The sequence below is a fragment of the Bombus vosnesenskii genome, unplaced genomic scaffold (assembly GCF_011952255.1).
Source record: "Bombus vosnesenskii isolate JDL3184/JDL3185 unplaced genomic scaffold, Bvos_JDL3184-5_v1.1 scf7180000013913, whole genome shotgun sequence".
NCBI classification, from domain to species: domain Eukaryota; kingdom Metazoa; phylum Arthropoda; class Insecta; order Hymenoptera; family Apidae; genus Bombus; species Bombus vosnesenskii.
In genome coordinates this window covers 150,986-176,688 of record NW_022883279.1, presented here as the reverse complement: position 1 = coordinate 176,688, position 25,703 = coordinate 150,986, and the positions used below count along the sequence as shown (strand labels likewise).

General features: G+C 32.2%; 2 protein-coding genes and 1 non-coding gene across 7 annotated transcripts in view; 2 read left to right on the top strand and 1 right to left on the bottom strand.

Moving 5' to 3' along the window:
• LOC117239261 (putative thiamine transporter SLC35F3) overlaps positions 1–1,938 on the top strand; it is a 49,846-nt gene extending 47,908 nt beyond the window's left edge. For 2 of the 3 annotated variants that reach the window (XM_033504711.1, XM_033504712.1), the window contains one exon: positions 1,588–1,938. In XM_033504711.1, coding sequence (XP_033360602.1) covers positions 1,588–1,702 — 115 coding nt within the window. In that variant the 3' untranslated portion in view covers positions 1,703–1,938. The remainder of the gene's footprint in view (positions 1–1,587) is intronic. The other variant, XM_033504710.1, reaches the window with a different exon arrangement.
• A 7,852-nt stretch (positions 1,939–9,790) lies between these two features.
• On the bottom strand, positions 9,791–24,050 carry LOC117239262 (glutathione S-transferase 1-like). Of its 3 annotated transcripts, none has more exons than XM_033504716.1 (6): positions 23,979–24,050; positions 12,381–12,522; positions 12,167–12,225; positions 11,613–11,754; positions 10,429–10,546; positions 9,791–10,171 (listed from the first exon to the last, which is right to left on the bottom strand). In XM_033504716.1, the coding sequence occupies exons 2-6, from the start codon at positions 12,513–12,515 to the stop codon at positions 9,930–9,932; spliced, it is 696 nt and encodes a 231-aa protein (XP_033360607.1). In that variant the 5' UTR covers positions 12,516–12,522; positions 23,979–24,050; the 3' UTR covers positions 9,791–9,929. The 3 variants fall into 3 exon arrangements, with proteins under 3 accessions (XP_033360607.1, XP_033360605.1, XP_033360606.1); XM_033504714.1 differs by having other exon boundaries at positions 23,974–24,043; XM_033504715.1 differs by lacking the exon at positions 23,979–24,050 and adding an exon at positions 13,165–13,233.
• LOC117239306 lies at positions 18,027–18,133 on the top strand. Its single transcript, XR_004494412.1, has one exon. It is a non-coding gene; the product is annotated as a U6atac minor spliceosomal RNA (small nuclear RNA).
• Positions 24,051–25,703: the final 1,653 nt, after the last annotated feature.

Here is a 25,703-nt window from a genome sequence, read left to right as displayed (position 1 = left end):
ATTAAAACTTTACCAGTTAACTCAGAGGGTAATCCTTAATAGAAAATGCCAGATAGAGATATCTTGCAAAATCAAATACAATACATTCGATATGAATACCATCTAAAAACGTTAATTCTTTGCGATTTCGTCGTGTTTTCAGAATTCAAATGTATCCTTTATTAATTAGCCAAATATGATTTTTATTTTCATTCTATCCTTGGAAATAAAGATCTTTCCTAAGCACAATTGTGTTTACTGTAGGGATTTTCTAAATCATATCTTACTTTTAAGGAATTAAAGAGCTTTTAAAATTTTTGCAATTTTTATCGGGAAATAATGTTTAATGAAAGTACGATGATATTGATAAACAGTACAATTAATTGATTTTCATTGTCATGTTCGTTTTCAAACATGTGTTGTTCGCGTGGAACCGAACTATACTCGCAAAACGTTATTACGTGTAAGAGAAACAACACTTATATCAAAAAGTGAAATAATGTTTATTTCTGATTTTTAGGACTGACATAAAGACGTAATATGGCTAAAGATACAAAAAGAATTATTTTTAAAGGTTAAAATGGATTCCTTAAAATAGCTTTAAGTAAAACGAGAACAGAAATCATATACTTATCAACAGATTCGAAGAGAAAATTTGTTTAAATCGATAGAATACTTCATTAATTATGGAACTGGAAGAATTTTGTACACTATTTTTTTCTCAATATCACGTTCTGAATTATCTTCGATCCATCGTGTATCGATATCACTACTCAGAATCTAGAAAATGATGTTATATGCAGGAACAAATAGAAAATAGAAGTAAAATTTCATTTTTATCAAATAGTACGATTTACTGTATTGTAGATTTCGATATAATTGTTTTCGGTCCACTTTCCCAAGTAAGGATAAGATACACAGTTATTTTTTGAAATTTGTTTCACTGGACTTACTCAAATCGCTACCATATTGGTGCAACATCATACATGTAATATCATGTATGTTTATATCTTTTTTACTTTCAATTATTGGATGCTTTTACTTTTTCATAGAATATTTCTCTGTTAGACTACTCACTATAAAATGTCATCTAACTGTATAATGTGATATTACCCGTTATATTTAGTAAAGTTCTCAAACGTATGAAAAATTGACACACAAGTAAGTTAGACCTTTCGTGAGAGAGATTTACATTTAACAAGAAACTTATATGAATACATGCAGTTATTATTATCATAAGATACTTCTGTACATGAAGAAATAAGTAGACTTTTACGGAAATGTTTGAAATTTTGAGATACCGTTTACATATTCAATTCATCGTATATTTTCTTCTCTCTTTTTCATGGAAAAAACAGTCCGCAAATTTTAAAACAGAAATCATTTAAAGCTATCTCTGTAAAAATTTTCTACAATTTATGTTAACTTACAGGAATTCTTGTTATGATTAGAATCATATTTCATGTGAAATATTGTTCTGCTAGAAAATTTCTACAATTTAGCTACTTAATGTTGAAAAGAAAAAAAGAAATATATACTTGCATGCAGACAAAAATGCTAGTCTGAAAAACCTGCAGACATCTCGAATAATCTAAGATTTAATTGCAGATGGAGTAGAAGACACGGACACGGCGTATCAGGAGGCACGCAACGCGACGTGATCGATTATCGCACGGGTTACATAAAATCACACCTTCGTTCACCGTCGGGAAGAGTTCGGTGACTAGGTGTACTATCGCTTCAATTACAGGTAGAATTGATTTGCCAAAGAAATAATGTATGGACTTTCACAACGTTAACATTTTAATCGAAAAGGTCCCAAAGAATGAATGCCGGTAATAACAAATACGGTAAGCAATATCGGAAGGGATTCTTCGTTGCAATAAAAATTCGTTCCAATTTTTTTTTATTGCATTTGTCTTTCAGAATACTAATAAAAGAAGTTAAAAGAAGCTATTATACATTTTCTCTTTCAATAATTCTAAAATAAGTATGCATATATTTTTATTGAAAATCTTAAACCAAATAATGTTCAGATAAGCGATTCGGTAAATATTACCTTTTTTCTTCTCAAGCTGTACGACATTCTTCAACATATTATTTAGATTGTTTGTTTTTGATCAATTAATCCGTATTATTAAGTAAAGATTATAATTATGTGTAAAAGTGAATGGATCCAAATCGACAAAAGTTCTTATCGAAGCATTATAGCAAATCATATATTTTCTATTTGATAAGTATGGAATACCTTTAGAAAATTTGTTATAAAGAAACGTCGTATTTGAGTTCAATAATATTTTTATCGACTTCGAATTTATTTTCAGTTATACAATTACTTCATATTTTTTTATAAAATTCAAATGTATTCATGATAAATCAGTTGATTTTAGTAATCAGTTTCAGTGCGTCTCAAACACTAATATTGAAAAATATTATATTTTACATGCAACGTTTTATCATTTTTCTCATTTATTTCTATATGGACGTGTCTGTTTCCGTCAATCCCTTGACGTGGACACGATCGTTGTACACCGAATAACTGTATGTTATCAGCTACGATGTACGAATCCGTGGGAATGAACTGAAGCGAACCTCTTGTTAATTCAATAATAACAAGCAAAGTTTGAACTTTAACAGAAACATGTGAGAATGAATATAGCACGTGTATATGCGTATATGTACGTTTCTTTTGACTGAGTGTATACCTATGTGTGTTTGATCGATGATTACTTTGAATATGTAAATGTTTAAGAATGTCTGTTTCGTACGAGGGTTGAAAAATGCTGTGTCGAAAGTTGAAACGTATCTGAACTGCTCGAACGTTAGGAATGTCTCGATCTCGGCTCAATCTTTCACATTGCCGTAGCGCATCTTTCTCTGGCAAGGCTGAGGTGCTATCCGAAGTAATGAGAAGTATCCGGGTTTTGCGGAAATTGTGTTTTCTGGGTTTTCTTAGAAACTTGTATCCTTACAATATGCTTCCAAATTACCCTTTGGAAATACCGAATTTATAACATATCCGTGGCTATTGAGTGCGAAATAAATTAAAATTCTAAAGAGCGATTTGTCTATGACCTCCTTAGATTCCAGCTCAAAAGTAGCCCCCTGTATAATCGTTCTATAAGCTTTTCTGACAAAGACTTCGCGTGGCTCTTTTATGTGTTCCAGATAGAACAATTTCTAAATATAGAAATAAGAATTATCAATCATGTATGTGCCACTTTGATCGATGACGTTATTCCATGTTTCTGGTAGTTGAAAGATCTTCCCCTTGTAGAATTCTTGAGACTTAGCGAAAAACTGACCTACGTGGTTTTAGCAGGAGTTGCCATTTCCTTCCTGAATTTTCGAAATCATTGCAGAAAAAACGGAAGAAAGAAAAGAAGTCAACTTTATGAAAATATCGATAATGTATAAAGATTAAGTAATAATTTCGCTTGTGATGCTTCAATTATTGATTTCGTTAGCCTTTCACATTTTGGTGACTCTATATGACACTAAGAAGAGTATATGAACAATTTTATTAAAAATCTTTGTAACATTTTAACATAAAACATTTTAAGTACATAGCACTTTATTTTGGATACGATAAATATCTCAATCATTGAAAAATAAACCTGTCTTTTTATGGCATTCGAATAGTCTACTATCTATTTTATATTTATTATTCTGTTATAGAATAATGAAATTATTTAAAATGAATCTGTAAAAGTGTTAATTACATAATAGATATATTCTGTAAACGTCAAATTGTATGCTTATGTAATACATTCAAAAGTTTGTAAGTACATTTTTTACGTGATATCACAATAATTATACAGCAATTATATGTTATATCTTATTAAATCTATCGTAAAGTAGGAAATTTTGCTTAATAATGCAAGTTATTTTCAGTTAGAGAAATATAATAATAAGAAACACTGTTGTGACAACACCGAATGGCTGAATAGAATTTTTATATCCAATTTTAAACGAAAAGAAATTTTATCGAAATAATTTTCTATAAAAAATGGCAACAACTTGTTTTACTTTACAAAATGGATTTTCGGTTAAATAAGCAAATTATGAGTTCCGTAAAGGATTATTATACAACAATATCGTTATTATACAAAAACAATCCATTCGAAAAAATACCGAAGGTTATTAATATATAACACAATCATAATTGTAACAATTATAATATTAAAATTAAGAGTAGATTATAGGTTTGTTGATCGGAGAGCGAATAAATTTTAACTTGTATTTCAAGTAATAATGTCTTATGTAGAAATTACTATAAATAACTACTGTTAATATGTATTAATTAAATTATTATTAGTAACTACCTTAAATATTATAAAACTATTTAATTGTATCGTATTACATTTTAAACAGATAAACTATTTTCATTAACGTCGTATATTGAACTTTGATAAGCTAATTTGACTATAATAAAATTATATTCGATTAAAGTAATATTTTATTTAATTTTCTGGTATCTAAATAAACAAAGATTATGACATTAACCACCTAGTCAAGTGTCTAACTGATTTTCTAAATGTTGAGTGGAAAGCAAAGTTGGAAGTTAAAAAACATTTTCTTACAATTAGTGTCATATTTGAAAATTGGTTATTTAAATATGTATATGTAAATATATATATTTGGTATTGGTTTGGATTCATAGCTTTTGTAAGATATAAAAATGCTTATGTGTTCGATGTAGACCGTACTAAAGTCTAGTTCAGATTCACATACAATTGCCGCAGAGAATCCGCTGAAAAATATACTTATACTAGTATATAAGTACTTATATACAAACATTGCATAGCGAAATCGTGCTACAGTCGCTTGGCGGACAATTTCTGTTAGTCTGGGCTAGGTTACATGAACCAGCGTACACACTCGTATATGGGATCGTCTAAATATCTGTAATGTATTACCTATATTTAAGCATATGAAAAAATATGTGTATAGAAGGTATATTAGCTTCTTAAAAAGTTTTACATACTTTCAGAATAAAATATTTTTAGGTTAAACGATGGGAACACTATTACATTTCTGTTTATATTCTTTATATGAATGTAAAATAGGATTATGGGATAACCTTCCTTTTGAGCAATTTAATTTGCTCTAAATAGTTTCTTTATGTACTGATAATTAATCAATTAGAGATATTTACGTGACCCCATTGAAATGCTCTACTTGGTACACACATATAATACAGTATGTTTTGTCTTTTTTTAGCAGTATAATCGAAGAACGAAGTTACTTATGCGAAAATTGTTTGATTTGAAAGAGAAAATAACGTAGTACTTCTAAATCTTACAATCTTGTTAATTGGATCGGATGGAACATCGTAGATTACTTTTGTTCTTTTGCATTAAAAATATCATAGCATGAAAATTCAAATTACATTGCATTCATGTTGTACTGTACTTTAAAATGAATTTAATGAGTTAAACTTAAACAGTATTTATTTATTATGAATTGTATCGTTATTAATTGACGTTCAAGTAATGTAATAAAAATAAAACAACGCTGGTAGAAAATATTTATAATTCATCATATAAATCATTATTTAAGTTTATCGTTAGATTTCTTCAAATAAAACATTTTGAATGCTGCATTCTTAAAGTATTATCAATTCTAAATGATGTGAAATTAACAAGATTAATACGGGATTTATATTTTGTAGTAAATTTAATACATTTAATATGTTTGTAACTAAATTTAACTCATACCGTTGGTTTTGTTATTTTATATTTCTAAATTTATGTAAGTAACGAATTACAAATAGTTAGAAATACAGAAAAATAAATCTGTATATATGAAAGTATACAAGTACATACATATACATACGTATACTTCAATTTATACGTATTGTTAGTGATTATACCGTAAAGTGGTTAAAAATCGTTTCTATTAATGTTAAGTACTCGCTTCATCCTTGCTAGAAACTATTTAATTTTTTTATTTATGACAGAAATTTGTTAAAATGCTTTACTATCAGAGAAACGTCGAATTTCGTTTTCTGTCTAAAGTTTCCCATTGACAGTATTAGTATACTGTACTATAGATAAAGTTTATAAATCTAGAAATACGTGATTTATATGTATACTATGTATAAAGACAATCAAATATCACAGCAACAGATAAAATAGACAAAAAGAATTTTTCTTTGAATTATCGCATGTTACAATTATCTTATATGAAGTTGTTATTCCATTATACATGTAAAGTATATATATAGTATCTTGTTATCTTGACGTGATTTGTTGTCTGACTTAATATTTTAACAGTTTAGTCTTAATTTATTAAATAAAATAAAAAGAGCATTACCAAAGTTCTTTACCAAAGTGTTCTTATCAACAAATAGTATCGTCGACTTTTGTTTTAGATGGTAAAAGATTAGAATATTCGCTCAATTATCCATAATCAATTATCAATTATCAATTATCCATAAGTGAATTTGTATTGTACTATAAATATATTTGGATTTTACTTCCATATAAAAATTCGTTACTACTAATAACTAGAAGTAGAGGGTCGCAAAAGTTTGCATGCTTTTGTTTAGTATCAGCGTAATATATACGCATTAAACAACCTATACATAATAAATATATACATATGTATGTAAATTGATAATATAGAATGAATGCCAGATGACTACAAATACATATTTGTAGTGACAATACATTTATCACCTGCAATTTATTAAGTACATACAATGATATATCGCAATTATAAATATATTAATATCCATTTTCTAAAAAACTTCATTACATTTATGTTGTATAAGTAAAATCCACAAATCCGAAGAATTGTCAAACCTTTATAGCAAATGAAGTTGTGTATTAAACTAATTGTTTTTATTACGGTATTATCATATAATCGCATCCCTCCACTCTGAAATTAGATGCAAACATAGTTATAATATCATATTTGTTCGTAATGATACATTTTGATAAAGTTTAAATAACGCTCTTAAATTTTTTCGAACTTGAATGTAAACATAAATTCGTTCAGGAAAGACTTTTATCCTCTGCTGCTACTTTACGTGTTGTAAATTCATGAATATGTATGTTTACAAAACTACCTATATAATAATGCTTAAAGTAATAGATAAGAGCATATATGTATGCATATATATATATTCTGTGTTATAATATCAATACATGTACCTACAAGTATGTGTATATCTTGTAAAATATTTTCTTCGTATTTAAAATAACTAACGTAGGTATCATTTGAAATTCGGCAATTCCACTATTTGTAGGTAAAAATGCATTATTTGTGCAAGTGTTCGTAATCAAACTATGCAAATTTATAATCGATCTTTGTATATTTATCTATTAATAAGCGTTATTTTTTTAGTAAGAAGAATTATGTATTTCTGTAATGAGATTAGTGAAAAATTTGGTACACACATATATGTCGGAGATGAAGAGACACCGGAGCCTTCCCTTTGGAACTTCGGGAAAATCCGTAAAATTGTAATCTAAAGTCTACCATAGCCATAATTAAACAATTGTCGTCATTCTATCCAATTGTATTTGTTTGAGATTTGTAATAATGAGCTTGGGCTCGAGGCGACAATCAGTCGCCGAACGTAGCCGCGGTCTCGGGATAAACGCTTCGTCTAACAAAGGTATGGAGTAATTCTATAGCTCTCCTTAAAAGAAATATTTGTGGCGGCACGCGACAGTAAACATTCCAACGGTTTCTGTCCCGTGGCTCGCCACACGCAGATCCTATTCTTCGAGTATGATGGTTACTAGATGCTGACGCATCTCCTCAGTACATGTTCAGCTAGCCTGAGGGCCGTTATGAGTATTAAGATTTAGTTACCTAAAATCCTTCGAACAGATAAACAGTCTTTGTCCCAACTACGGGAAGATAGGGGAGACATATTTTTCAACGAGCGGCGTCTCCCACTAGCAACTTTCCCTCGAAGGCGGCTAGCATCTTTTTCTAACCACCGATATGGAGATTGATCAATTAGCAGCAACGTCAATTTCCCTTACTTTCTGAACGAAGGCTTTTCTCGACGAATCCGATGATCTTGTCACGTAAAATTGATACTTGGTTTGTAAGAGAAAAAAAGGCTGAGTCGTAACCCAACTATTAATTTTCTTTTATCAAACTTTATTATAAATTTTAGCACTTACAAGAATGACACTGAACCGGAGAAAAGGGGTTGTACGAGAACAGCGACTAGAACAAGGACAAGAACTGCCCGAGCTGGGTGAAGTCTCGGTTTATATACGTTTTGGATTTAGGATGTTGAGGGGCTAGGTGTAGGTTATGATGTGGAAAAGTGTCCGAAGGTCGGGGGTCGATATCCTATCTCTGATGTGGACTAAGGTGTCACAGCCTTGGTGTAGGCTATGATGATAAGGTGGTGATGTGTACAAAGGAGTCCGAAGGTCGGCGGTTGATGTCTTATCACTGATGTAGGTTGAGATGTGATTAATGTCACAATCTCGTGTCCTTAGACACATCCCATCATAGTTTTCCTCTGCAGTCATTCTCTTTTGAGATCGTATTAGCGAGTTACTTAGCGCCTTTACGCTCGGTGGATATTCCACGTTTTAACAAAGAGTTAGTTTTAGTTATACTTCCACCGTAGCCAAGCAAGTCGAGTGCGATGTAACGTCAATTCACATCAGAGACCAGGCCACACAACCCAGATGTCTGCACATCCTTGGCGCGTACACTCAATAGTCTTAAATCCCCACCAGAGGTCTTGGAATTTTCATAGTTAAGGTCCTCCGGACCAAGCGAGTATCTCCTGTCTTAGTGTATCACGTGTTAACATGGAAATTGGTTTTTCTCACACCTGGTATGTTCCGTTAGCAACTTTCTCACGAGGGCGGCTAAAACCCTTCTTGGTCCACTAACCGTCTTGTTATCCAATCGGAGACGGTGTCTACTGCTCTCGCTTCCTTAACCAAAATTGTCATCAACAAATTAGATAGTCCCGTGTCCTTAGACACACCCACCCCTAGCTTTCCTCAGACACAGTATCGTCAGTAAGACTTCACTTATTCTGTATCCTTAGAATAGTCAACATATCTTTACCGGTCTCTACTCTTATAACAGTCGCGTACTTAACGTATCAGTGTAACTAACTCTTACATAACGTGGTTGGAGTGAATTGTGATTTATGTTAATTCAGTGTGTATTCCGTTGTGATTGCTGAATTCGTAATAAAGTTTAATTAAAACAAAATTAATAGGTGTGTTACGACTCGGCTATTTTATTTCATCAACCAATCCTTAAGTTTACGTAACAACGACTTGGACTTTGGAAGGAGGCGCATTCTGTTATCCCGTTGACCGCGGATTCGTTATTGAACCTAGGATCGTTGTCATTAGCTTCTCGAGTGTCTGATTACCACGGTTACTTGTCAAATTCTGTAATAATCGTATTTGCACCAGTCAATGTCTTCTCTATTGCATAACGACAATGTATAATCCAAATAAAGATTCGTTTCACGCCCCTAACCCTAATTCTAATGTAAACCCGACATATATATGTACAAGGCATATGTATAAGACATATATGTGTACAAACGTCTAGGGGATTGTTATCATTGTAACTCGTTTATTTCCATATCAAATCGATTGTACTATACATATAGCTCAAGTAGAATACTTTTTAACTTGTGACGCATGTGGTCAATTATATACATACAAATCATGAACTAAACTTTGTATCTATATAAAGAAATATATATAATTGTCGTTAGAGTATATATTACGTATGTGTATGTAAATACATCATAGTTTTAGCTGGGTTGAAACTAATATTTAAAAAAATATCACATATGTCAATATCAGTAAAAACATTTAATTTATTAGAGAACGTAGTAATATACGTATATTAACATTTAATTTTAAAAATGTGTTAGCATTTCATATATGTAGAACTGTTATAAAATAATTGCATTTTATAGCTTATATGTTAAGCTATTTATTGCTTTTGCGAACTGGATAAATCGGATGATCCAGATCAGACAAATCAGGTGGATTCTTCTCGTAGTAACTAATTTCTCGCATACCTTCTGCAGCGATTTCCCATAATTCTGGATGTTTCTGTTTATAATTATTATACCATTTTTCTATGTAAGGCCACGAATTTAATTTGAAATCGATCGCTTCTAGACACATAGTTGCAGTAACTAAGGGGAAATCGGCGATGGTCAGCGTATCTGTTAAGTAAATGTAATAATTAAACTATTGTACTTTAATAATACGAGCGATATGAAGGGAAAATATAGAATTATCTGTTTTTGTAAACTATATCGGTATTATTAAAGAATATTTAGGTTATTTTCACATTAAAAAAAATAAATCTTATAAGTAAACTAAATTTTTGTGTAACTTAATAATCTAATTAAGTTTCTATAACTGTTACAATACCTGTACGGTTTATAGAAAGTATTCATATTAAAATCATGATACTTACTGCCCGCAACGTATTCTGTATGTTCACGTTGTAAATATGTATTAAAAACATCTAGTGCCATTGTCATTTTCTTCAGATTCAGAGATGTTCTTTTACAATCAAAGAATATAGGAACCAACTATACAAAAATATTTTAATACAAAGTAAAAATTTGTTCAAACATGTTGCAAAATAATTGCATACAATAGATCATGAAACTATAATACTTGAGCATTTATCATAGGAAACTTTTATCACAATGACTAACTTATATCCTATTTGTTCCATATGAACCATAGAAAAAAGATAAGTTTCAAATGGAAAGTAAATATGAAAAAATGCATCGAGTGAGGTAAGTAATGTAAACAATTTAAATGTTTTCATATGCATTAATATCTATATCTTGTGTATAATATAAATATGTATTTATGCGCTTGCAAATGAGCACGGAAAGTAGAATTCATTATTTCATTGGCAATAAACTAAATACCATATGTATCATTTAAAAGCATTGTAATAAAACTTGTTGAGAAAAGTTAAGTTGGCATGATCGTTAGTTACTACAAGCCAACTTGGTACGACTTCTAACGACGCTCTTTTGTCTTAGAAGTCGACCACGTGTTAATAGACTAAGTGTATCATGCGTGTTAAGACGTGTTGTACGAGGCGGAGAAATATAGAAGGAAAAGTCGAATCTGTGTGAATCGATTAATTATCAACCCCAAACCTACATCAATTAACAAAAAATGGTTATTTAACTATTTACTTTATATAATTAAATCGTCATTATTAAAGTTGAAAAATGCAGTAGATGATATCACTAATTGTAAGTGCTAGATATGGGTAATGGATAATAATCAGTAATTAATGGTAATGGTAGTACAATCAGTCTTGTGAAGTATTTGGAAGTAGACATATGTGAAATTATTTGGCTTCGTTTAATTAGTCAATATTGATAATGCTTTAGTATCCAAAATTAATGTACAATTATGAAGATTGCAAACATTACTTGTAGGAAGATATGATTTATTTGTGCATTTTTCTCTTTTAAAGATCAGATGTAGTTCATGATGTACAATTAGGTTTATAATATTTTCGAAATTCTATTTTTTAAATATTTAATTTTTTTAAAGCTCATTGATAACAGCATATTAGAATTTTTAACGTTATATGTGTACATTAAGTTGTGTTTATTATTTACTCACCACATAGTCACAAATACTACGGTAATACATAGCCAAATTAAAGCACAATCGATGATTAACTCTTGCACGACTCTCTGGATCCTTCGGGTATAGTTTTCCTACTGTGTCATATTTGTCGCCAAGATATTGTAGAATAGCATTACTAGCATACACGTGTATTAAAACAGAAAGAAATTTTCTTATTATTTTAATATTATCGTGTCCTCAGTCTTAATATAGTTTATGCGATATAATTATTAGATTATGGATTCAAAATTTTGTTTAATTATCGAATGTGTTCTTCCAATCCATTGCATTTAAGATAAAACATAATTTTTATTACTATGTTCGTATCGACATAATATTTATATATAATTTGTAAGATTGTAATTTAATTTAATTTAATTTATGAATTAATGCATTACTTTAATGTCGTTTTAATATTTAGTAATCAGTGGGTATAATATTATTTTCATAAAAAATTTCATAAAAACTACCCTTTTATAGTAAATCCATCAATGTTTTTCTCTTTACTAAAGTAGACGGAATAATTTATGTTTTAAGTAAATTTGTACCTTTCTCCCATTATAAGATCGTCGTCGACTAACACAGGTATTTCTTTTTGTGGATTTAACTATAAAAATGATTACATGTATGTAGTATAAAATAGATATATTATTAATGTTGAAAATAAGTATCAAATTTAAAAAGTTTTTTACATATAATAAAAATATTTATTAAGTAGCCTTAATTATATTAAATAGTAGTGTGTCATTAATAGAAGCATACTTGTGCATATTCGTTTGTCATGTGATCTCCTTTGCCAAAGTCCATTTCGATTAATTCATATTGAATATTTAAAGCTTTTAATGCTTGGCGACAGGCAAGAGATGGTGGTCCATCGGAAACGCTATACAGTTTCATTATTGACCTGAAACGAAAGATATTTGCTTTACAATAAATATATAGGCAAATGTTTTGTATAATAATTTATTTTTATGTTAATGATATAGTTATTCATACTTATGGTACTTCTTTCATACATATTTTAGTAGTTACATATAAATATATAGATAATTATTATTAAAAAAGTTGGTACAATATCACCAATTTCAATGATCTTGAAATATGTTATTAAGCTCAACGTTATAAATAACTTTTTTCTATACATACATGTATACATGTATGAATCGCCATTCAGTTATAGTTTCTAAGGAATTTGTTTTACAGTCAACGATTCTTGTAATTTTATACGTAATTTTGTTATTATGTATTTATCTTTTGCCACTTTTGCGTTTTCGTGAATAAATAATACTAAAATAATATAAAATTAGATCACAATATCAATAAATAACGTGGAATAACTAACATTTATTGAAACTCTTATTAAAGAGTGACTATATGGTACATATATTTTCCTAACATTTCTATAATTATATATATTTTTTATATTGGATATTCCATATTGATGTATCATATCCATTATCTGCAATTCCTTTGATTATATTTATATGCAAAAATAAAAAATGTAAATAATAAGAAACACTGTAAGTTTCACAAAAATAATACTCACTGGAAGAAGACGTACAGTTTGCAGGATCTGAGAATATAAACTGGCGTAGTGTTCAGGATATATCTCGAATCATACTAACATTTCATGAAACAGGTTACTTGAATTACCTTTCACTTTAACTGTTGCTCAAGGTTTTAATATTGACCTTTAATAAAAAAATTATTCTACGTATAGTAAAGAGTTATCTCGTTGACCATGGATTTGTTTGAACCCAAGAACATTGTTAATAGCGTTCATTAATCTCATTATTCGTTAAACTTATTATTCGTAAAACATATTATTCGTTAAACTTATTATTCGTTAAACTCAATATTCATTATACTTTGTAAAAGTCTTGTATATACGCGTAAATATAATCTCTGTTTTGTAAAACGATGGCTAATTCAAACGAAGAATCGTTATGTTCCCTAAATTCTAATGATAACCCAACATATATATACGCAACGAGCGTAATCATATTGTCTACAATTGTTGTTGGAGTAAAAAGTACGTTATAACCTGTTACCTCAGCGTTATAATTAATTTAATCACCTCTATTATCCTAAACGAAATAGGGGATCGATCAGTTTCGTGGCGTCGATTGTATATCGTAACGGGAATTTACGACTCCCTTTGACGCGCTCCTTTACATCGCGTCTCTCCGCGGACGGTCAATAAAACAGCATTTATGTATGTATAAAGTAGCATTAAATTTAATATATGTACATATGCTGATTTAAGCAGCGCCGAGCACGGGTAGTACTCGGTGGGGTTCGGGCTAGGGCGCTGACGGCTCAGCGCCTCGGGGCCGCCAAGCAGTCTGGTAGGGGAACCGGACTGCCTGGCACAGCGGCTCCGGCGACGAGGTGCGGCGTGACATGGCCACATATCGCTCCATTAGGCGAGGTATTGTGCGGGGGGGGGGGGGCTGTGTGTCGCCCTCACCGGTTCCCGGGCCTCTCTCGATCGCAACCAGATAATTATAATTTTTGCCTAGCGTATTGTACTCATCCGATGTTAATTCATACACGTAACAATTAGCGATGTTTTACAATTTTGTTCATATTTTCAATATAATATTAAATTATGCGTATCAGAATTATTTATACTACTATTATTACATACTGTAACTACATATTATTTTTATATTAATTAGTATGTAAATTGTAAATTGTAAAATATAGATAGATACATTTCGTTGCAATATAAAAACTAGCGTGGAACTGAATAGGTTCTCGTCTATGCCTGTGTGGAAGTGTAGTATCGCAATCATGATATAAACAGTTCTCGATACTCGTATACCGGTGTTCAGGGAAAATCGTCCGAAAATTGAGTCCTGAATAGTTGTGAAATATCAACATGCAAGATACGAAGGTTCACTTTCTGCGCATGCGTAACATGCTATGAGTGTCTCAGACAGAGATAGAGACACTCTATTCAACTCTGTTTGTCTCGCAAAAAACCCGGATTTTCTTGATCTTCCATAGTGACGTTTTTAACTAACGATTAACGACTGGATCACTCAATTCTATAGACGGTCTTCCCTACCGAGTGTCGAGACTTATTTACATGATCATCATATTGCAATTTGTTCTCTGACAACAGCTGATCCAATTATATGGCTCAATTGTTTGGTGTTCAAATGCTTTCGATAGATGTCGGCATTGAGAATAGTATTCCGCGGCTATATTTTTCACACATAGTTGCAAGTGAAACGTACGTACATGTGTTTTTTGACTCCTGTCATATGCTGTCAAAAGAAAAAATATACGTGATTGTCTTACAGGATACAGAATTTTATTACATGGGAATAACAAGCAGATCATTTGGAAACTTATTTGCTTCTTTAAAACATTTGAAATCCGCGAGGAAAATACCACAAATGTCCCTTACGCAAACTAGGATGTCTGAATAAAATCGCACGAGAAAAGCATGACAGGTTGCTAATGGAAAGAGAAATGCGCTTAAGAGAAGAAGACGTTTCGAAAGATTAGAAAAGAGAAATGAGTGAACGAATGTTATTAATACACAGGACACATTACTACCAAACAACTATGTGGCAGCGATAGAATCAAAGATCGTGTCTCACTATTATGAGACAGCACACGAAATGGAGATTAGTGCAGCACGAAAAAGAGATAGAAACGATAGAAAGCAATTGGGTGTACAGTCAGAAACATTCGCAAGAAGGAAATATAAAGTACAAAGCAAGATTATTCGCAGTAGGACGCAACTAGAAATCGGAATAAATTACGACGAATCATTCGCTCCTGTCAAACGATTGGACACAGCAAGGACTATGCTGGCTCTAACATCGATTAATCGAATGAAAATCAAGCAATCTAACGTCAAATCGTCATACTTATACAGAAATATAAAGGACATGGCATATATGGAACAACCACTAGGATTTATAACCGACAGTAACAAAGTATGGGAGCTAAAAAAACGCACATATGGATTGCCTTAATCTGGATACCATGGGATACTATATAACACAATTTGAAGGAGAATCGTGTGCATATAAATTAAGGGACAGAAGCAACCGATCGTTGTAATATACGTAGCTGACTTTTTATAGCAACAAATGATAAGATAGTTGAAGAACTCGCATCAAAATTGAGATAACACTTTGAGCTAAGGGAAGAAAATAATTCCTTAAATATAAAAATTATAAAAAATAAGGATGTGATATAATTATCGGAAATATTATACAAAGAACAAATTTTAAGGAAATACCGCCTAGAAAAATTTGCGATCCAGTAAAATAGCCAGTAAGAAAATTTAAATGCATTTAAAAGAAGATTTAGATGCATATAAGGTTCGCCGAAACCGGTGTCACGTAAAGTGAAAAATGAAATCGAAGGTGAAAATAAAAAAAGAGAGAATTTATTTGCTAACATCTTGTTTACACTAATGACAGTTTACTTCCGAACTCCAGCCGTGACTTTCAAAGACTGGAGCTCTTACAACTCGGCCGCATCCCTACACAAGTGGTTATCTTATGAAGTAGGGAGGACCCCCGGGTGTTGGGTCCGGGCCCTGGACTCCCTCTGCCAGGTGCATTCCCTCGCCGTCCTGTGGGTGTCCGTCATTAGCCTATCGGTTTTGAAGCGTGCCGGTCGTGACACCGGATAAGACCGAATACCAACAGTTACCGAGACCACTGATTAGTGGTAGTAGATTTACTGCATTGGCAACTAAACGATTGCGGATTTCGTCAATACCACCTAATGACAAAATCCGCAATGACTTAGTTGCTAACCCAACATATAGCTATCGGAACGAGACCTGATATTTTTTACACGGCAAGTAAATTGTCACAATATAATCGGAACTCAAAAGCAATACATTTGACCGCTGTGAAAGGGGTATGTAGATACCTGAATTGTAATTGAAAATCAGTAGACGCCAGTTGTATGGAAAACAAAAAATTAAATTTGTAGAAAGAAAGAGAGAAAAAAAAGATCAGACAAGATCAAGTCGTGCTTTATTCGTTTTACAATTGAATATGTTTGCAGAACAGCAATGAATATTTCAGTATCAGCATTTTACAATCAATTTAAAGGTGTCTAATACAAAAATTGAAATGTAATATATCGTAATAGTAAAATAATTAAGAAATATGATAAATACAGGCATGTATGTATGAGTAACGTTTTGTATGTAAATTAATTTTTAAGAAATGAACAGGTGCTATATTTTAACTTTTCAGTTTCGACAAAAAAAATAATTCCTTTAACAAATTTTGTAGAAATTCAAATCAGAAAATAAAATAAAAATGTATACAACTTTCTATTAACTTTCGAAATCATTTTAAAAACAATTACAAATAACATATGAGTTTGTACGAATGAAAATACTTACATCAGAATCATTATCCACGCTAAACCCTTATTTATTTAGTATCAATTCAAATTTTTCTTATAGAAAAGAAATGTAACGTGAAAGTATTTAATGCAAAGAGTTTAATTAAGAATTTTCATGCTATTGACCATTCATTTGCGGACACGTTCGAACGTCCCTTGTGATAGGCTCTTCTTATTATTTTATTTACATCATTCTTAACAATATGAGTAAAACTAACATAGAAAAAATTAGTTATTCGTAAACTACTTGTAGCAGACTGCAGAACTAAAAAGATGGCAGGAAATAGTGTGAAATTAAAAATTTTGGCGGGTTTAAAAAAATGTGTTTTTTAAAAAGAAAAAATATACTTTAAGGTGCTATAACAATTATTTAAATAAACTTTTTGACGAACCTTTAGGGCACTCAACATTACTCTTACTACAAGAAATGTAATAGCAGCAAAAATATATTAAGAGCTTTATAATAGATTTAATAATAATAGTTTTAGCTAAGGGAATTATTTACCTTTGCCCCTGGTATTTTGAGAGGGCTATGAAAAAAGTACATCTGCTTCAAGAGGCTAATTAGAATACTTCCTATGATATACATTGCCACATTAAGAATTAAATACTTTCCAATCAGCTATAACCTCGGCGAGGCAGCCAGCTACGCTCGTTAAAGCTCAGAACTAAAAACGATGCGTCGCGAGTTCGAATCCTCGGCTTCAAGGCTACAAAAAAAGAACGGAAAAAACAAATTTTCTCTTACAACATTACAAACAGGCAAGCGGCCATGCCCCCTCCCTTGCTTATACTGTGAATTTACTTTCTGAGAGTAAATTTGGTTTAATAACGTGCTTGGTGTTTAAGCACCAGGGGCCCGACGATCAACTCGCACAACACTGGCCTACTGTCGGCCCGCCCGTGGAGGTTTTAGCCGGTAAGAATCCGGCACTACCTTCTGCCCAGTGTGTAGGTTAGTAAGGTGTCTATGAAGATTTCCTCCACGTAAAAAAAAAAAAAAAAAAATTTTTTTTGTAGTATGAAAGGAGAGAAATTTAACACTCCCGCAAATAAGGGTGGAACACATATATAAATGGTAAAGCACTGTCGCCTTTCGGCGGCACTTAGCAAATCTTTTTGGAAGAACCGCGGAGGGCTTCCGCTATCCTTCCGGAAAACGCAGGTGCTAATAATTTTTCCTTTTGAGCATTGGATTTCGAACAATATATTAGATGCGAATCTAGATGTTTGATTCATTGACATCATGTAATCAAAAACGAAATAGATAAAAAAATTTGATATACAACAGAATTACTGAGTAAACTTACACTATTAATTACCAAATTTCAGACTTGAACAATATAATCATAGGTAAAACTTGGATACATACTGGTGGTTAGAAAGTGGCGCCTACCGACATTCTGCATCAACTTCAATAAACATATTTCTTTGAATGATGAAATTAAAAATGTTATACGAGTAGCGATAATACCATAAACAGTTTAAAATGTAATTAGACATAGTGTTACTTACAAGCTTGTAAAAACTTTCTATTTGTAAATTGATTCGTTAATTATTTTGTTTTATTTTATTTATATTATCATATATTACTTTATTTCTTTTTATTATATTTCATGTCTTTTATTTCATTTATTTATTTTATTTCATCAACCTAATTTTTGTATGCCCTAAGAAAGCATAAAATAGTCAATGCTGTTATTGTCATTAAATATAAGAAACTATAATCTGTGAGTACACTAATTTTAAAGATTGGATTCGTTATTTACTTTAAAAACAATTTTTTTGTATTCGTTAAATATATATAAAAGCATGCCTCAAAATTCAATAACTTTATTTCTTTCTTTACATTGTAAAAAAAATCACAAAAAGACGCTGTTTTAGAACGTTGTAATTCAGGGCACCCCCATAAGGTCCAAGGGCTGTCTTCGACGAAGTACCCTAATACCAATGTGACCTAATCGCATTCTCGGGGTTACGATGTATCGTTCGATTACCTTGAAATCAGTTGTTTGAAGTTCAATAGTATGGGAACTGTTTGCATCTTGTTCTTGTAATTATAGACTGAGTATGAACAAACAATCAACAGGAAGTTACTTTATCTGCGAAAATGGCTTCATTTTCATGAAATTAGAATTTGAACATATTTAATTAAAAACTGCCCTGGTATACGAGTAGGATAAACTTCTGAATTTATTTATCTCATAAGCGATGTGTCTTCTGAAGAAATTGTATTTTTTTCATTTTTGACTTATTTTCACATGTTGTATAACTTCCTGTCGATTATTTACACCCGTCCAATCCGGAATTAACAATATTCAAGTATATATATTTGATACATTTTCAAATTTGATTTTATCGAAAACCAAGATTCTATATTTTCTTCTCATGTTTTCATAAGGAATGACCTCATCTGCATATCGATGTTATTCAGCCGGGTTTACATTTTTACGGGACTTAGAATTTTTATGAAAATTCATACTTTTGTAAATGTAATTAAGAAAATTGAACTTAAGCAGAGATTTACTTCACCCTCTAAACATCGTAACAACTATTTTATTTCAGATATTTTATTGACAAGATGATTCTAATAAAATAATCGAAAGGGACTAAAACTCGATCCTAGCTGAAGTTAACACTAGAACTACCACACCAGTGAAATTGACTGGTTTTACAATTTTATTTTAAAATTCCTACTTCATGTTATATTTTCTTTCCGCAATGATGTAATGACTTTCGCAACGATAACTAAAAGAATAATATAGTGGATTTTATTTCGTTTTTATATAATCAAACTCAAAATAATTTCGTATCGAGGCTACTTATACCAATACCAGTCAAAATGACCGGTACTTGTCAAAGTATAAAAGGATCCTGCAATCTGTTTATCGAACCCCAATTAACCAATTTCCTCGTTTTCTACAACTTCCCACACGTTTTTCAAATTTTTACCGCGTATCATTCGATATGATGATTGTTGGGTAGATGATACATTTACACTGTACATATGAATGCGTGTGTAAGCGTTAGAGGGTGTTCAGGTCTTAGTTGAGACAAGAGACTGTTGCCAGATGTTAGAAGAATCTGGAAGAGTCGGTTGAGAACAAGCGTGCGTGCAAGAAGGTTGTCGTGGTCTTCAGAGTGTAAGATATATGTATAGCTGCTGTGTGTGAAACAAAGTAAACTATTTGTATTGCCGAACGATTTTTCAAATGAAATAGAATTTTAAGATTTCAATTTCTTATTAAGCTTTTATGTTAATACGAAGATGCCATTTTATTTTTTGAAAAAAACTCTCTCGAATATTATTCTAGTTGATTTCAAAGATATCCTATTACCTTTTGGATCATTTCGTTATAGAATGTTGCAATTTTATCTTTTCTTCCATTCTTAAATATTGGCAAATGGAGGATCACACTCTTTGTTTTTTGGTTTTTGAGGCAACTATCACTAATCGCAATAAATCAAATATGCCGATCAAGAGAAATAAGAAATATCGTCGTACGATGAAATCGAATGTCCAGAAAACATTCCACGCACAAACATTCAACACACTGCCATTGTGATGTGCAAAGTTGTATTAGGTTGTCCGAAAAGTGTCTTTCTTTTACAGACACGTCTTTTACAACGACGCATGAAACCTAATCTGTCGAACGTTGTGATCTTTATTTTGCTGGAAACAAAATGGATCATACGTAATTCGATAAAATAATATAAAACGGGAAATGCTGTGCATTCATTATTTCCTTATAAAACGAAAGGAACTTTTCGGACGATCTACTACCCTAATGGGACCATACAATGTTCAAGTTGATGCAATTGTGGTTCCAAAGAATTACACAGAATTTTCACATAGCGGTTTTATGTCACCGTAACAGCATAGGTTGTCCTCAAAGAAGAGGCAACGATACCAAACAATGCTGCTCCATATCATACGGTAATTTTCTGGGTGTGAAAACCTGAACTTCGTGAAGATTTTCAGGAAAATTTTATTTATTGACACAACCAGATAATACAAAATGAGTCTGGTCTGACATAAGCAGAAAGTTCAGCGCACTATTTACAGTCAAAATTTCAAGTAATTCTTGAGAAAAATTTAGTTGACTTCAAAATTCTACGAAGACTTCGACTTGAAAATAAAGCGCTTGCGTGTCTCCTGGTTGAACAGCGCTGATCTTGTTGCATTGCTATTCTCACACTTTCAATGTCCACCTGTAGAACAAATTTTTTCATATATTCTTGCTTCTGTAACTTTTCTTGCTTTTGTAACTATCCCTTACTTTACTTTACTCTATGAGTTAATGCTAGGAAACTGAATGTACGTGTCAAGTCACGTGTATGCTTGTAAATACAAAGAAGGAAACACAATTATTTATAAGCGTATTCTACATTATTACAAAATAACAAACACAAGTCCATCAAATAAACATAAGTTCTAAAACTATACCTATATTTATGTATTATTCTACGTATATATACTCTCAATTGCAATTATACGTATAATTTATAAATATGTTTCATATATGTACAATACTTGTTTGTATATTCGCTGGTGTAAAAAATTTAAAATAGGATGAAAATAAGAAATAAAAAATTAAGTTTTCGGCTTTGTTTTTTTAATTATTGAATAGAACGATACATGGGCAGCAACTTATCTCGTACAAGTCATAGAGAAGAAGATTATGACATTTGAAGACGTAAACCATCCTGCGTGACGTTTTGTAAGAAACATCGTAGATTAAACATTATACCTGCTTACTCATTAATTTTCGAATGAATGAATTTTCGAATAGAGAGGATTAATATTTCCTCTAATTCTTTGCCTTAATAAATAATTAATAAATAATAGCAAATGTAAACAATATTTATACAAATTTCATACACACACCACGATCGTCTTTTCTGCAGGTGTTCATAAAAAAATCATATGGAAATGTCCAGACTGTTCACAAAAAGTCGGAACGAAAATAGCAATCGTTTTATATTACAATAAATATTCAATATAGCTTATATACGATATAGCATATCGGCGTAACATACATCCACTTAATTCTGAACCTGCGCTCGCGAGAACATTGAAAATGGCAACAGTGTACATGTATACTCACTATGCAAAATATAATATAAGTATAGTGTATACTAATCCAGATCCTCACTTTTACAGTGTTACGATACAATAGAAGAAACCATGATAGGGAGCACGTTCATATATTTATAGCAAAAGACATTATCAAAAAGTTAACCTTGTAGCTCTAGCTGAAAGCTACAAGAAACAGCAACAGAAATCTATTTATAGCTCTTTTGTTTCTATACCTTGTAATCCAAAACATAATTTATATTCAAGGGCACAATAATATGGATCTCTCCTTATTTCAAATTTTTTGTTTCACTAAATTCTATTTTCTTCGCAACAGCGGTCTCCAGGTCACAGATATACAAAAGTAAAGATGTAGATTTTTTCTTGAAGTAATTACTTCAACAATATTAGTACCTAGATACCTTGTCTCGGCGATATCTGACATTGGATCATGTTACACCACTCGATCGTGACGAACCGTTGTCACACGTTCAAAAGCATTAAAAAAAAAAACATAAGTAGACAAAACATTCTACATGCCACAGCCATCGAAACAATAACCAGATAATAACAGAATAGCCGTGTCTGATAGACACCCGGCGACAACCTAACCCCTCCAGAGAGACTAAACCTTAGTATAAGAACGCTCCCAAATTAGCACTCAATACCTATTTTGTTATAACTATCTGAACCGTTACTCTGTTGGATTCGTACAATAAATTTTACTATCATATCTGAAGTTCGAATTTTTACCTTACTTGTGAAACGATCGAACTACGACGCGAGGAGATCACCGGTGACCTACGTGACAAAATTGGCGACCCCTGCCAGGATCCATTCAACGCATCAAGAGGAAACTGTTAATTGATGTAGGTTTGGGGTTGATAATTAATCGATTCACACAGATTCGATTTTTCTCTATATTCTCTATATATACACTGATGGATACATTTGAAAAGGCTTTCAAGATCTAACACATAAAAACTACCTCCTTCCATCCGCAATCTAACGGATCCCTTGAACGAACACATGCTGTAGTAAATGATCTTATTCGAACTTGTACGACCGACCGACAAAACGATTACGACGAAAATTTAAAACTAATATGTATGTGATATAATATTTCAGTACACGAAACGACCGGACATACCCCATTTGAACTAACATTTGGACGACAAACTAACATGCCATCCTTGATATCACCCAACCCCAGCCTAACTAAAGAACAATTATTTAACCTCCGGAAAAATCGACATAACCAAACCATAACCAAAGCAAATTGCCGAATCAAACAAAAAGCGATATCAGAGAGATCAGATACAAAAAGTTATTAAAACACAAACGATATTCCAAGTAAAAGATAAAGTATGGGTACATAACGATCACAAAACCAACAAACTATACCACGAATGGCTAGGACCAGCAGAAATCCTTTCATCCAATCATCTATCTTATATATATTCTATCTTATATTCTATCTTATATTCCAACGGTCAAACTCAAAGAATCCACGGCAATAGACTAAAACCTTACTTCTCAGGAAGAAGACCATAACATTGATAATTCTGTGAAGGGATCATTCAAGTTAGACGACCTACCAGAGCCATATGCTTCATCGAGGTAAAGCGAAGCTAAGGGGGAATGCCACACGCTCAGAAACGGTAATAGGGTAGACGAAACATCCTGCATACCACAACCATCGAAACAATAACCAGATAGTAACAGAATAGCCGCGATGATAACCCCTCCAGAGAAACCAAACCTTAGTATAAGAACCCTCCCAAATCAGCAGTCAACACCTTTTTATTATAACACTCTGAACCGTCATTCTGCTGGATTCGTACAATAAATTTTACTATCATATCTAAAGTCCAAATTTTTTACCTTACTTGTGAAACGTTCGAACTACAACGCGAGGAGATCACCGGTGATTTGTTAATTTCGTGATTTCTTGTGTCTCCCACATGACACCGTCGAGCTTCTCGATGTATCAGAGGAATAGCACTCCTCTTCGTAAAGGTGACGAGTACACTTCGAGTATGCAATTATGTAAAGGATCTTTTTTACAATTATCGAATGTTTATTGAATTCGATAAATGGAAACACGATATAGCGATTTTGAATCTAGGAATTTGAAGCTCCGGAATCCGTTTCACTTGTTCAAAAATTGTACATTGTTAAAGTTTGGTATTTTCTATTAGATTATTCAACTTACTCCGCATGACTTTTTTTCTTTTATGCGTTGCTCGTCTTTGTTGATACTATGAGCGTAACTTGATTGTATCCAGTAGTCTTATGGAAATAGAAAAGTACAAGTAATATTGATTGGGCCACGTATACAACCTTTATTCGAAATGTTATGTGACAAGTCGATTTATATATTGATAGTGAGGCGATGTTTCGTTATTCTGAACACAATATGTGTTTAAGTAAATGATCAAATTTATCGTTTAAATGGCTATCACGTTAAAGTAAGCTATACAGTAGGTTAGAAGTACCAAATTGTAAAAACCCAAAGATTTTAAACCAATGGATTCCTATATTAGAAAGATATAGAAATATGTCGTCCCTATTTTCGTTCAATTCGTTTCAACAAGCATCATCGTACTAATAAAAAGGAATATTTGATTCCATGCGACGATGAAAAAATATTCCTGCCAGTACAATTGACATGTCAAATGCCAAGGATTAATGTTAAATCTAAATGATGTGTGAAAAAATAAATTATTGCATTAATCCATAATTGTTTGAAAGGAAATATTCTCTTTTCTTCTCTAAAAAAAAATATAGTAAACAATCAATTTCTTTTCCTTAGACAACTTACAATTAGTTTCATTATTGCTTGACTTTGTCATTCTCATATTTGTCTATCTCGGATAGAAAAGTAGATATGAAATTTTTAGTAGAACCGTACAATTAAATCGATTCATTCGAACATGTAACTCAATCGGTTCTTGTCTATGCTAGTGTGCAACTAAACAGGGCAGATCCCTAGCTTTAAATTTAAATACATAGATTCTAATTTATATACTAAATTACGATCAAGCAAAGCAGATCCCCAATTTTATAGGTTTTTATATATTCTAATCTTAATTAAACTCATCAATTGGCCGCATGGTGCAGCACTAGTCCGAAAACAATCAGGTCCATAAGCGTGAGCACTCTCATTTCCTCCCTGACCGAACTTCATCGCGTAATTTCAGTAAAGGCACAGGGCCGTGTCTTATCTTCCGATGATCCTCCTTGCTAATTTCGAGTGTCCTACGGGTTCGCAATTTCGCACATTCGTTCTCTTGTAATGAACACCTGAGTCTGGTCATTAGAATCGTTCTTAAAAGTTCCCAAGATCACTTCAGAAGTCAGTGGACGCTCGAACCGCACTTCGACTCCCCGATTCCGAAGGTATCGGCGGCTGCCAATGCCTTGTGCGGCCTGCTGCCGAACATCGGCGGTGCGAGAGTCGCGGTGCGCCGACTATACGAGGACGTCGTTCGGTCCCGAGTGATGTACGGGGCCCCGGTATGGGCAGACGATCTGATGGCGAGTCGTCGCAGCATACTGCTCCTCAGGAGAATCGTCAGGGGATACCGAACAGTGTCTCACGCATCGGCGAC

What these genes read in the sequence shown, in the direction of transcription:
- LOC117239262 (XM_033504716.1), bottom strand. Translation starts at nt 12,515, where the DNA reads ATGAAACTGTATAGCGTTTCCGATGGACCACCATCTCTTGCCTGTCGC. An exon ending in TGACAAACGAATATGCACAA is followed by an intron (nt 12,226 to 12,380) that starts GTATGCTTCTAT and finishes TCATTTTTATAG; the next exon opens with TTAAATCCACAAAAAGAAAT. An exon ending in GATCTTATAATGGGAGAAAG is followed by an intron (nt 11,755 to 12,166) that starts GTACAAATTTAC and finishes CGTGTATGCTAG; the next exon opens with TAATGCTATTCTACAATATC.